The sequence below is a fragment of the Pogona vitticeps genome, chromosome 4, assembly GCF_051106095.1.
Source record: "Pogona vitticeps strain Pit_001003342236 chromosome 4, PviZW2.1, whole genome shotgun sequence".
Taxonomy (NCBI): Eukaryota; Metazoa; Chordata; class Lepidosauria; order Squamata; family Agamidae; genus Pogona; species Pogona vitticeps.
In genome coordinates this window covers 127477910-127491712 of record NC_135786.1, presented here as the reverse complement: position 1 = coordinate 127491712, position 13803 = coordinate 127477910, and the positions used below count along the sequence as shown (strand labels likewise).

Genomic DNA, 13803 nt, shown 5'->3' with positions numbered 1-13803 from the left:
TTCAGTTTATGCAAGAGCAAAGCAATCAGAAACATTTCCATAACTATCCAGTTGGAAATCTAACAAACTCCAGCTAGAAAAATAGAACAATAAAATTGCTATCTAGGAAAAATTAGGAAAGACATTGGCCTCCCCTCTAACTACTTGAAGAACTACATCCTAAAGAATTTCAGGAACTCCAAAGTCCAACTAAAAATCCAAAGTCCATGATGCAAAAGTCTCTGTTAGAAATCTATGATGCAAAAGTCTCTTCTCTCCCTCTGCAAAACTGCATTTCTCTTCTGTGCTGGAAAACCCCCCTTCTTCTTCTCACCCATCGATAGCCAATCAGGAAGAAGAAAAAGTTATCTCTCTTCTTCTATCTCATGGGAATCCAGGTGCTGTTTATGTTTTGCTGCTAGAATGTTTAGACTTTAGCAGGAATGGCATGTTTAGACTTCTGTATCCTGGTTACTAGATAAGAACACTGACTTCTGTGAAGAAAACAGCATCTGGAAACTTCCATTAGAATTACACAGACCGAAGTTGGATTCCTTCTGGCTAATTTCATGACCACAAATCCCATCTTAGAAATTACTTTCTGGCTTCTATGACCTATGTCATCACAGAAGTGACGTGAGTGGCAGGGCCAAAAAACATGCCCTTCTGCTATGATGTGATTTTTAATATTTGTTTTATTATTTTTTCAAACTAGGACAGTGCTAAATCAGTGCTGCAGACAGAAAAATACAGTAGTACCCCCATCTCTGTTAGATTAATATCTGGTAATTCACTTATCCATGATCTGAAAATATTAAAAATATTAAATGAAAATACTTACAAATATTGCTTTTCATGATGTAATTATCAGACTGGCCACTAGAGGGAACCAAACACTGTTATATAGGTAAGCCACTGCTATTTTGTCTAGTCTACCAGCTTGAGGCAGTTTCCTCTATGTTCCAGGGCAGCTACTTGCTGTTGCCACTGCGTAAAACGCAGAACTATACTGGCCGGCGAGGCAGGACCCGAGCCAAACTGCCTTCTGGAAGAGGTTTCTTGCGATACAGTATTTTGTGTGTGTGTGTGTGTGTGTGTGTGTGTGTGTGTGTGTGTGTGTGTGTGTGTGTGAGAGAGAGAGAGAGAGAGAGAGAGAGAGAGAGAGAGAGAGATGGTTGTCTTTAGTCTTCAGCTCAGGAACAAGAGAAGATTTCCACTTGGCTCTTACTCATAGAGGCCCCTTCAAGATAAAAAATTACAGATACAGGGTCCAACAGACTGTTAGCTATAATTTGTGCTTTTCCGTATCTGTGTGTGGGGGGGTTGGTACTGATCCCCTGCGGTTATGGGGATCCTACTGTATAACAGATCAGACTGCAAGGTTACCCTATAGCCTGGGACACTTTGTGATCCTGACATTCAGTCCAATACTTGACAAATCCCACAGACACAATTTGTTCCAATACAGCTGAGCACATAAGCAAAAATGATTAAAAATAAATTTTGATCACAATTGAGCTAAAATTTAAAAAAACCCTGGCGGGTATTTTAAAAAAAAACTTACTTTCTGAACAAAAAGACATGATTCCCCGCCAAAAAAAAGTGCCTCGGTTATACATCATGTAAACATATTTTTAAATCAATTTCAAGCATGCTAAACCTGATGCAAACCCAGGAGTAAACTGCACCCTCAGTTGGGAAAATGCCTTCAATGGGAAAAAGACCTACCATTTATACGTTAACTTTCAGATGGCTTCACAAAAAAACTCAGAGGGAACCTCAAGACAAGAAGGGACACATATAAGGAGTGAAAGGAAGGCCAGGCTACAAAGGAAGAATATAGACAGGTAGCAAAGAATCGCAGGTATGGTGTCAAGAAGGCAAAAGCCATAAACAGAGGTTAGCAAGATACACGAAAAACAATAGAAAAGCATTTTTCAGGTATGCTTCCAACAATCAGTTGGAAGGAGAATTCCTGTTCAGTGCAGGAATCCAAATCAAAATACATATATGTCATGAGTTCAGCCGAAGAAGATCTGGAATCTGAGGGATTAATTACAGCTGAAGAAAATGCTGGGCAATTAGAAGCACAGACAGCTGAATCACCACCAGATTCTCCTCCCCCAATAGCCAGAGTGAGCTAAACTTCAGCAAAGACTCATGACGGGAAGGTCAGAGGATCACATGAATGCTTCCCACAGGAACATCAGGTCAATCAGCCCTGAATTTTAGCAGGATGAATTGTTTAGATGACTGCTGCTGCTATAAAATCTGCACCCAGGGGCTTGGAAGTTTGTGGAAGCAACAAGTCAACACTCTGGCTCGCAGCCATGCTCCTGCTTATCCTGGACCCTGTTCTCTGGACCCTTGGCTTTGGACTCTGACTTCTGACTATGGTTTGTGTTTTGGCTTTGGCATTTTGGTATCTGCTTTGCATCTTCGGGACTTCTGATATTGGACTGGTTTACTGGACTGCTGCCTATTGAAACCCCCTGGGAATGTGACAATATAGCAGTTGGCTGCCTAACTTTCTCTTGAATGCTTCCAATGTGTCTAGAAATATCAGTTTTCCTGATATTCAGCAGAAATCTGGCTTCCTGTAACTTGAGTCCATTATTACATGTCCTGCACTCTGAGATGATTGAGAACAAATGCTGCCCCTCCTCTGAATGACAACTTTTCAGCACTTTCAAGATTTCAGTTGAATATCAAGAAAAACTTCCTAACTGCTGGAGCAGTACAACAATGGAAACAATTACTTCCATTACTAGTGAGTGTTCCAACAGTGGAGGTATTAAAAAGGAGGTTAGATTGAGCAAGCAATTGTATTTGAAGGCCTTGTAGGCCCCCTCCAACTCCATTGTTCTAAGATATTGCAACTCTGATAGGATTTTCAAGGCATGTAAAAAATGTAAGAGGTGGTTTTACAATTGCCACTTCCCTGCCAGTGAATTTCCACGGCTGAGCAAGCATTCAAATGCAGGTCACTTGAGTCCTAGTTTGTCACTCAGTCCACAATACCACATAGGCTCTCACACATTTTCTTTACTGTGTCTTTAAACAGGCTGAACATTATTTAAGGCAAACTAATATTTGGGTGTGTAGAGCAAATTAACCTCTTCAGGAGTTCAGTATGTCACTTCTACCTAAAAAAGCAATCACTGCTAAATAAATGTGTAAAGGAGGAGTAGATCTTGAGGAAGGAGCTGAGAGTGCACCGTCTCCTCAAGTAAAGGAATCGGTGAAAGAGAACACTGAAATGGGATTATTGAAGTAAATGAGGAGAAAGGAGTGAAGGTAGAAATTTGTTTAGTGGAGGAAGGAAAGGGTAAAGAAGGGGAGGAATTAACTTTGCCCATGTGGGAGGAATATAAGAAGGAGAAGAAGGGGGTGAGAGTATTCAGTGTACCGAGAGGAGAGATGAAAGGAGGAGGAGAAGGAGAATATAAGAAAATGCGTGATCTATTACAAGATTTTCCGAACCTAAGGGTTGGAGGTTTACTGCCAGATCCTACCCAAAAGAAGGGGGCAGGGTCACTGGAGGAGGGTGATTCATCCCGGTGCCTCCTTCAATAAACCATCTCTTGAGGGGGACTGGGCACGCCACCTGTGTTGTGACACAATCTGTGCCATGAGGAGCACGCTGCTACGTAAGCCAACGGGACAAGGAACGTGTTGGTCCAGCTCTGCAGTAAAACCGGACAATTCTATCTTTGAAATGTTATCTGATTCTTATGATCATCTACCAGAATTGAGTTGTTTTGAGCCTATTGAAGTCGTTGTTGATTCTCCAGAAGTTAAGGTTAATAAATCTGTTAATGTTAAAAGAGATTCTTCCTGGTTATTTCCCACTCAAGGAAAGGAGCTGTCTCTATCTATCACCGAACCCAATCACAAAATGCACTTTTTGTTCTTTACATGCTCTTTGTTAACTATGAAAATTAAAAATACAAAGCTATAACATGCTGTTACAAAGCTATAAAATGCCAAATAGTAATGATATATCAATGTTGAAGTATTTAATATAATGTAAAAAAAGGAAGTAAGTTAAAAAATTATGCATGTTATATATTAAGCAAGAAGGAAAATATTTGGTTTAACAGTAGGGCACTTTTCTTAACCAGAAAGAAGTTCAGCAAAGGGAATGCTCTTATGGAGCATGCAAATTCTCTTTCCATAGATATTTGCCAGCATTGGTATCATATTTGTATATCACAGAATAATTAGGCAGATGTTTCTTCAACAAACTTGGCAATTTATTTTCACAGGCGGGCCAATATTACAGGGAGTTATAAACTACTGTATTAAAGCATTCATAGCAGACTCTACATAGACTGATAGCCAGATTTCCAGCATTTGGTGGTAATATGCCAAAAGAAAGAAAGGTGGGAGGGATATACAATGAAATTGGTATACTGTAATATGAACGCGTATAATCCCACTACGTACTGTAAATGCTTTAGTGATGCTATTAGTTTATGTCAAAAAGTTTGGATACCAAAGTCAACAGGAAATCAGGTAGGATTTCCTGATTGTCATACAAATACTTATCATTACTAAACAAAAAAATACAGAAATGTCCTTGTTTGAAACATGGACAGCAAACATTAGATTATGTACTTGCTGAAAGTAATTAACTGTATCAAAACAGCAGACAGAGAAAACAATAAAGTCATTTTTAATGAAAGTTGGATTCTGAATATAAAATTTAAGTACAACTTGAAATTTAATGCATTTAATATTGATTGATAACAATCTAGAATAGTAGAAATCGAAATTATATGAACAAAAAGTATACACATTTAATGTGGAATATAGGTAGTATATTTTCTACCATCTTAAAAAATCTAGACTAGCTCATATTAAAATAAAAAGTGCTTTTAAAAAAGACTGATACAAAAGGCTGTTAAAAGTGGCTTCCACTGAATATGTGCTGAAATTTTTTATGCCCAATAGATTACTGCCCACATTGAAATGCGACCTCTTTTTTGAAATATTTAGTAAAGTAGCATTAAGGAGAAAGGATGGTGAATATGTTGTTTTTCTATCCTTCTTTAAAAAGCTGGACTTTTTAAAGATGAAAAGGAGCATTTGGACAATGTGAGTGAATGAGCCTTTTTTAAAAAAAAATAAATAAATATATCTGTGCCTAGCTTTATACCTCTATTACCACTATTACCATTATTTCCCAAGATTCTATTTCAGACCAGTGTGTTTCCTTTAGGCATTCTGTTTTTTTGCTGCCTTGCACCCCACCTCAGTTGAGATAATGAAGGTTCTGCAGATTTATTTTTCTAGGGAATTTGTGCTACAAGTCCTCTTTTCCATTTTCTTAAAGCCTTGGTCACCACACATCCTTCCTTTGGTGAGCAATTCTGGCAAGTATGAATTCAATTCCCCACCCCCAGAATTTATTATGGGCTGCAAGCTCAGCCACTACAAACTGGAAAACTTAAAAAGGTAAGACATTTGGCAGCAAAAAAAAAAAAAAAAAACCCTTTAAAATAAGCATTTCTCCCAGTGTTTGGCAATTTCTGTGGCATGATTTGGAATCTCTCCAAAAGGGTCTTGGGGTGCAGTAGTGAAGTTTTGTAACACTTCCTTTGGGGCCTTCCCTCCCCCCCGGGCTGCTCTCAGTTCTTAGCTATCTCTATCGGACATGCATCTCTATCCCCCACTCCAAATCAGAACTTTCTCTTATAGATAGTGGTCTTTAAACTGCTTTCCTTAATATTCCAAACTGCATTAGCTTAGCGATTTTCAAATTCCTGGTAATGAAGCTACTTCACACTGCCTATCATAGAGGAAGTACTTTTAGAAGTATCTAATGGAAAAAGAATGGTAGCTGTGTGGGAGCCTTTCTGCACAGTTTGTGCCCCAGATCCTGATAATCCATTTTTAACACCTGGCACTGGGGAGGAAGTGTTTATAAGAAGTGGATATCCAACCCAACCTTTCAAACAAAAAAAGTGGCTGAATGGCCATTTCAGGGCCTCCAATGGATTTTGGAAAGATGTTTTGACAGATGTACACCAGCATTCCATAGAGTAATCATAACTGAAGAAGATCTGAGAAATTACCTGAATGACTTGGGATAGAAAAGTTCTTCCTATCTGAGTGTTGTGGAAAGACGACAACCTCCCAACAGAAATTTGCAAGAAGGCGCAATGCAAACAACTGACAACAAACGGGGAACCAAAGTGCTGCAACAGAATAACATGACTACACCCCAGAAATGCACAGAAAGACTTTTCTCATTAATAAAACATGTAGTTTTAAGACAAGAAAAATTCAGATACTGGTGGGCAATTATAGCCCTCTGGAAATTTCTGGACTCCAAATCCCATCAGCCTTAGGTAATGGTAAGGAGTTATGGAAAATGAAGTCCAACAATATATGAGGAGCCACAGCTGTTGCTATATGACATCAGGTTACTTTTGATTTACGAAGACCAGATTCGCGGCCACTGTCACCTTAAGGAAAATGTTATGTTCTCACACAATTCTTATGGAATAATAGCACAGTAGCAACTAAATATACAAACAGTGAAGTATCTTTTGCAACTGTAGATCATTATATAGTACTGCTATATGCATGAGGTGGAATTTAAACTTGAAGCCAGCTGATTTGTCTGTTCATACTTTGTCTTATATAGGCCATTATACTATACCAGCTTGCTGCCTTTTTCTGTCTTTGCAAACTTGAACTTAAACAGCCACACTATTAGGTACTTGATCTGGGGAAAGATAGTAGTAGGGAAGTTTTTTATTCCTGTTCCGCTCAGCAATGAAACTGGTAATTTCATCAAGATTCTTCCGGAACTTGCTCATGGCCTCTTTCACTGGTTTCTCTATGAAGTGTTCATCAGGATACATGCCCAGAAACAGCTAGGGGGAGAGAAGACACATGTTTGTTGAGGTGGTCGATGAGAAATTGTATAGGTAACCATTGCCTTATTCAGGGATTCACAAAGAGAGTTAAAATCAACAGAGGAGGAAGGGAGCGTGCCAACTGAAGCTCCTCCATGAAGACTGACAGCACACCATGTGATCAGGAAGAGGCTGCATAGGGTGTATTTGACACCCTTTAGTTTTTGGGCCCATCTAGGTATGACATTTGACCTATGGTTTCGCTTTATATGATGGCCCAAACCCTGTAACTTAGGTTCAATTTGTGCAATGGAAATGGGTATTATAGTCATCAGCAGATTATTCCTGATTAAAGCCTTCTGTTTTCAGTTTTGAGGGACACATGACTTCATCTCATTGCATGTGAGCTGCACTCACCCTGAAATTGAAAAAGGAAGTATTTGATCAGTGGAAATTTGCTGCTGAGATTGAAGTCACTTCTGTTCTGCAGGCAGACTTGCAAATGGACAAATGGAAATGGGGGCTTAAATGGTTCCTGATCTAGCCCAATGGGTGCACTCACTATTTGATGAAACCATCAGCCACACACGGTCAAATCACATGGTGCTTAGTTTGGCTCATTTCCCAAAAAAGTCCCTTCTGCATATGAAATTTGAAAAACACTAGAAGATGATTCAATGTGTTTGTATTGTTTTGCAATTTTATTTTCTAAATTGTTTTGAGAACTTATTTTATTGTGGAATGGTGGTATATAAGTACTCTAAATATATCAAATTATAAAGACTATAAAATAATTTATAGCCAGTATGCCTTCCTAAAGTAGAATCATAAGGCAGAACAAAGGAGCACTGATTGTAAATTATTATCACCATTCTATGATAGAATGAGACAGCTCTTCCAACAGAAGGGAGAGAACAAAGATTACAGACTGTGTCATAATTCTTTGATGTATATTGTAGTCAAAGGATGACCAGGAACAATCTTGCAGGAGTGAAACAATGTATAAGAAACTGTAGAACTATTTTCCATCATGGGTCAGTTTTCCTTGCACTTCCATGTCCCACTAGCACCATAACGCAGGATCAGATTTTACAAGTACTGCTTTTGTGAATGTGGAGGGCAGATTTAAATGGATATAACCCCTTTTACAAGAGCAATACCTGTGCAAGGAGTGTAATTAACATTTTACCTCAAGGGGATACTGATTATGGAAAGTCAGCCTTCATGTCCACCATTTTTACTTTGCAATCCATCTGGGCAGCATTTTTTTAAGTGCTGTACATAGCAGCATGCTATGCTCCTTTTTGGGTGGAGTATGACATTGTGAGCACAAAAAGCAACCTAGGGGAGGCAAACATCTAATTCCACATGTAGACAAGGCAATCTGAACCAGTTTTATGGAAACTGGTTCAGTTTCCATAAAACTCTATTTCCACCTTGGAAATAGAGTAGATACAACAATCTGGTGTCGGAGTGCCATTACATCTTTTTTCAGTACCTGCAGTTCAAGCTGTTTAGAAGTACAATTACTGGGAAAGTTAACAGGTCCTGAATAGGCAACTGATCAAAATGATTTGAAAGCACTAGTGGAACATGAAATGGATTTCTAGGCAAAGTGCTAGTGCAGCTGGTCCTACTCATAGGCAATGTGCAACATGTCCATATACAAATACATTAAGAAAAGTCTAACTCACTTCATTTTCTTGAAACTGACTCAAGGCCCAAACAGCACCAAGATGCCAACAGGAACGTCCCCTGTCTGGTAGACTTTCAATAATATGCTCAACAGTGACACCCCCCTTTTCTGTAGGTGGTGGGCAGCGCATTGTTGGCGGAGCATTGGGAATCCAGGAACACCAGTCATACTGAAATATATAAAAAAGCAAAGGCTAATAAGATTAGGAGGTTCTCAGTGTGGTGTAGTGGACAGAGTGACAGATTAGGACTGTGGAGACCATGGTACAAATCCCCACTCGGCCATGGAAATCCTCTTTGGGAGTGGAACTGGTAAAATCACTCCTTAAATATCTCACCTACCTTGAAAGCTCTATTAGGGTCATTATAAGTCAGTTCTGACGTGACAGCACATAGCTAACTAATAAGATTTGAAGTCATTAGGGGCCATGAAACTGAACAAAGCAACAAAATTGTAACACTGCAAAATAACTTTTTCAGAAGGGAAAAAGAACTAGAAATGTGTTCAGTGCGAAGATCTGTAGCAAAACCTGTAAACATGATTGGCTAAATGTGCAAAACAGTGTCTAAAAGCCTCACTTTATCAAGGTTTCCAATCACAAGAGCACTGTAAACATGCTCAGCATGAAAAGGACTGATGAATATCCCAGGAGAGGGAGAAGGGGGTGGGACTTACAAGTCTCCCTGTGAGCTACATCTCTTTAATTTTATTTCCTCATCTTGCCTGACCTCCTGAAGGTAATTTTGTATTGGCTATTTTCTTTCTTTTGTTCCATTTGTGACTTTATGCCTTTTTAATGTATGCCAACTCACTGTCCTAATTTTATTTTCTTCCACAGATCCCTTCCCAGGCCCACGTTCTCTGAGCTGCCTCCTAGCGGAGAGCCCTGTATTTTAATTTTTATTTGTCAAACCCTATAATATCTGTTCTGTGGAACTACTTTGTATGTTCATAAATCTACTATAGTATTACTTTAAAGTAAACCCTACCTGGCCAAAGTTTACAGCTGCATGTTGTGCTGATGTTGTGAATATCACTACAGTAAGGTATTCTGAAAGCTTCGCCCGTGTTTTGATTGTCTTGGGAAATCCTGAAAGAGAAAGACAGACATAAAATAAAACTAAATAAGACTTTGAAAATTTTGTGAGCTTTTAGAAAGGGATAGCTCTTTATTTTTCATGATTGTATGATAAACAGCAACAACCACAAAATCTACACTAGTTCTTTCACTTTGTCTCAAGGCAATTAAGAAATATACAAATGTGGAGTAAATAATTTAAAAGTTCAGGAAGATGCAGAGAAGCCAGTAAGAGCATCACATAATTTTTTTGTATGCTGAAAAGTATATTGGAACAGTGAACTGACTCACACAACATTGCCATAAACTGCACTGCCACCCAGTTACAAGAGTAGAAGATAAAACCTCTTCCCTCAACTATGAAGAATTCTGTGGAGTGAGTAAAACATATGAAAAAATTATCTGTGAAGATTCTCAGTCATCCAGGTGAGGCTACTGGAAGTTGAATCATGGCAACCGGACTTCTTTCTTATTAGGTTAAAATGTTTCACTACTCATTCAAGTAGCTTCTTCAGTCTGAGGAGAATTGGTAGGAGACCCCCGATATATAACAGTCTTGAGACCCAGAGCCAGCAGAAGAAACTGGTCATTCCTTGCATGGCAGGTGTGTCTGAAAAGCTCATAAAGATTTTTGGTAAACACCACATACCCGTGCACTTCAAACCCACAAACATACTAAGGCAGAGACTCATCCACCCAAAAGACCGGACAACAAAACACAACAGGAACAATATAGTATATGCGGTCCAATTCAAAGAGAAGTATTTGGAGCTCTACACTGGAGAAATCAAACAGCTACAAAACAAGAGAAAGGGCCAGCACAGGAGAGGCAATGGACCACAATCAGCAGTGTTCCTTCACTTGAAGGACAAGGGAAACTTATTTGATGACCAAGATGTACTCATTTTGATCCGAGAAGATAGGTGATTTGAGAGAGAGATCAGGGAGGCCATATATGTGCATATAGAAAATCCCTCACTCAACAGGGGTGGAAGCCTTAGATACATGTATCTATCATGCTGCCCTTTCATCCGTCCCTAGAAACACACACCAGAAAGACCACTGTTAAGGACTGTTAACAACACATGACAATGGGTGGAGAAGGACTGCAGAAGTGGGATTTTCACTCTCCCCTAGTCCTTTGTCCATCTAAGGAGCCTATTCAGACCAGGGGGAACTGAAACCAACCTGGAGGATATACTGTATCAGGGATCTCCTACCAACTCTCCTCAGACTGAAGAAGCTACTTGGATAAGTAGCAAAACGTTTCAACCTAAAAAGAAAGAGGTCCAATTGCCATGACTCAACTTCCAGATAATGGAAACATTTCTTTTTTCAGTATGAGAGAAAAACTTTTGTAGTGTTGCTTTATGATATAATAATATAGTGTAACGGGAGCTATGACAAATCCCTTATATCCAAAATCAAATGGTTATATCTATAATTAGTGACTTTATCCAGTGTGGTGTAATGGATAGACAGATGACTCAGAGACCTGGCTTCAAATTCCCCACTTGGCCTGGAAACTCATGGGAAGGTGGGGGAAGTTGAAGTGGTAAAACCATTCCTTAAATGTCTCACTTACCTTGAAAGCCCTATTAGGAATACTATACAGTGGTGCCCTGCATAACGACGTTAATCCGTTCCAGATTAACCATCGCTATGGGGAAACATCGCTATACGGGACAAAAAGCCCATTCGTTTAATGCGTTCCAAATGGGCCCAAAACTCACCGTTATGCGATGTTCCTCCATAGCGCAGGCATTTTCGCACCCTCGGTAAGCGAGGGCAGGGCGCGAAAACGCTGCGCACGGCCATTTTGGGTGTTCTGGCGGCTATTTTGGAACCGCCGAACAGCTGGTTTTAAAAAAATGCTATGTGAAGATCGGTAAGCGAAACGCTTACCGATAGTCACAAAGCAAGTTTTTCCTATCTAGGCATTGGTATGCGATCACATTAGTGATCCAAAAAAACGGATTGCTGTGCGAATTCGTCGTTAAACGGTGCACTCGTTATGCGAGGCACCACTGTATATCAGTTCCAACCTGATGCCTCAGAACAACAGACAAAGAATGGAACATTGCCTCTCTCTAAAACACATTAATATTTTCCAGTAAAAATAGTGAGATGCTGACTGGGTTTATTTGAATAATTTTCCAAATGATTGCATTTTCTGAAGGATTCTGGAAATGTGACCATAAAACAAGTTATTAGGTCTCAATGTTGATTATTTTGTTTCCACAGCATTGAATAGCGTGACAGGTGTCAGCCCCTTTATAGACTGAATTAGTGGAATTCATCCTACAAGATTCCCAGAGAAATTGTGAGAAAAATGATCTGCAGTGAAGTTCACAGAAAAATGTAAACATTATGTATATCTGAGTTTCCAATATTAATCAGAATTCATTAGGGAGGAAGGTCATAAAACATGTCAGCTGTATAGGGTTTTAGGAATAATCTCATTCTGCTTAGTAAATGTAAAAATGATAGCTTAGGCAGAACCTTCAGTATCAACACATTATAGACATAAAATTTGAAGGTAAAACATGATGAGAACAATTGGATTATAAATATAGAGGCCTTCACTTATATGTAAAAAAAGGCACACTATTACAATTTTAGTTACGACAAAGTAAATGATTGTTCTTTTTACAATATTGCAAGAACTGCAAAAGTTTTCATTTGAAATAAGAACCCCATTGCACATATGTTATTTTTCCTCCAGAATTTCCATTCCTTTCAGGAAAAAAGTGTTTTATTCTAGTCGGCATTTAACAGAATTTAAATGAACAAGGAGAATGTCTAATTGCATGTTATTTCTGTGCACTATACAGAACAGAGAATCTGTCTCCACAGGACCCATAAGTCTCACCTGAAGCCTTGTTGCCTTTCATCCCATAGATGTATATGTCTTTCACAAAGGCCTGGAGTTCCACATCTTCACATACTACCTCATCGCTATCATAATAAATTTCAACAATATCTGTCACAAAGCTGCAGAAAACAAGGGAAGTTTGTAAACATGTATACATTCTCCAGGTTTTTCCATATAACATCATTGAATTCAATTCAGATAGACAGATACCTATTTATTGCTTCCCATACTTTGAGGCCATCATCTCGATAGTAGTAGTATGGAATATCTTCACTGCTTTCCATATGTCTTGCCTTGATTTCTTCAGGGAAGCAGAGGGAGCTATAGGTGAGGTAGTTCATAGCTCGCTGGACCATCTGCACATGCCCACCTCCTCCAGTGGCATTTGCCTTTGGTATCAAAAACAAGCAATTCAAAGCATTCAATGGAGGCGATTTCGAAAGACTGGCTTTTTGACAACTATGTCTCAGAGTTATTATATGTGGCCTCTTTGAGAGTACTGCTCAGTGGAATAGGGTCAGTAACACCGTAAACCTCTAGTATGGCTGATGGTTCTCCTCTGTATTCAACTTGGCCACAGACTATTTCCAAACCTTCCAAAGGGTGAAGACAATCATATCTCACAAAGTGACAAATGAGGATCTGTACTTTCTTTTATACAGAATATATAAAACAATTTTTCTTCTTCTTTGTAAGTAGTAAGAGACCTGGAAAGTATGAAGTAAATGAGCACAATATGAAAAACAGTACAATATGCTATTTAGAGGACCTGAAGTCAGGCAAGCTAAATGTTATTGAACTGTCTTTTTTAAATTCTTCAAAAAAAAACACCTCTGGTTTATGAATATGGGATATTGTGCTTCTGTACCCACAATTCAAAAAGCCAGGAAATGGCCCAATATTGCTGCCAAAGGCCATGTCCACATTGCCAGCAGGAAAAAGGATGCCAAAGCTGTACATAGCAAAGGGCAGCCTGAATGTTGAGAACACCAGTGGCAGCAGTCAAGCTGGTCTACAGGATACCCTCTTCTCCTCACTGCCATTCACACTTGTTGAAAAACAGCCCTGAGAATTGCTTTGCCTTTGGGTGAAAAGTGGTTAACGGACAAAAAAAAAGGAGTCTGCTTCTGGGATTTTCCCTTGCCTCACTTTATGAATGTGAACGGTGCTGGGGGTTCCTGGACCCCTGTTCAACACCCTGACCGTTAGCCCATGGAGCAACACAGGGTTCCATGATTCCCCATACTATGTCACATATGCATGAAAAACCTGAAAGAAGTTGCCCAGAATTTTGTGGTCTGGTACC

The 13803-nt window shown here is 39.3% G+C and overlaps 2 protein-coding genes across 2 annotated transcripts in view; one reads left to right on the top strand and one right to left on the bottom strand.

Annotated features, from left to right (window-relative positions):
• The window catches only part of MARCHF8 (uncharacterized), a 54565-nt gene that overhangs the window by 34649 nt on the left and 6113 nt on the right, over positions 1-13803 (top strand). The window lies entirely within an intron of this gene.
• The window catches only part of ALOX5 (arachidonate 5-lipoxygenase), a 46523-nt gene continuing 36933 nt past the window's right edge, over positions 4214-13803 (bottom strand). The window contains exons 10-14 of the mRNA XM_072998326.2: positions 12708-12886; positions 12495-12616; positions 9534-9634; positions 8543-8713; positions 4214-6866 (exon numbers count right to left, since the gene is read on the bottom strand). Coding sequence (XP_072854427.2) covers positions 6687-6866; positions 8543-8713; positions 9534-9634; positions 12495-12616; positions 12708-12886 — 753 coding nt within the window. The 3' untranslated portion in view covers positions 4214-6686. The remainder of the gene's footprint in view (positions 6867-8542; positions 8714-9533; positions 9635-12494; positions 12617-12707; positions 12887-13803) is intronic.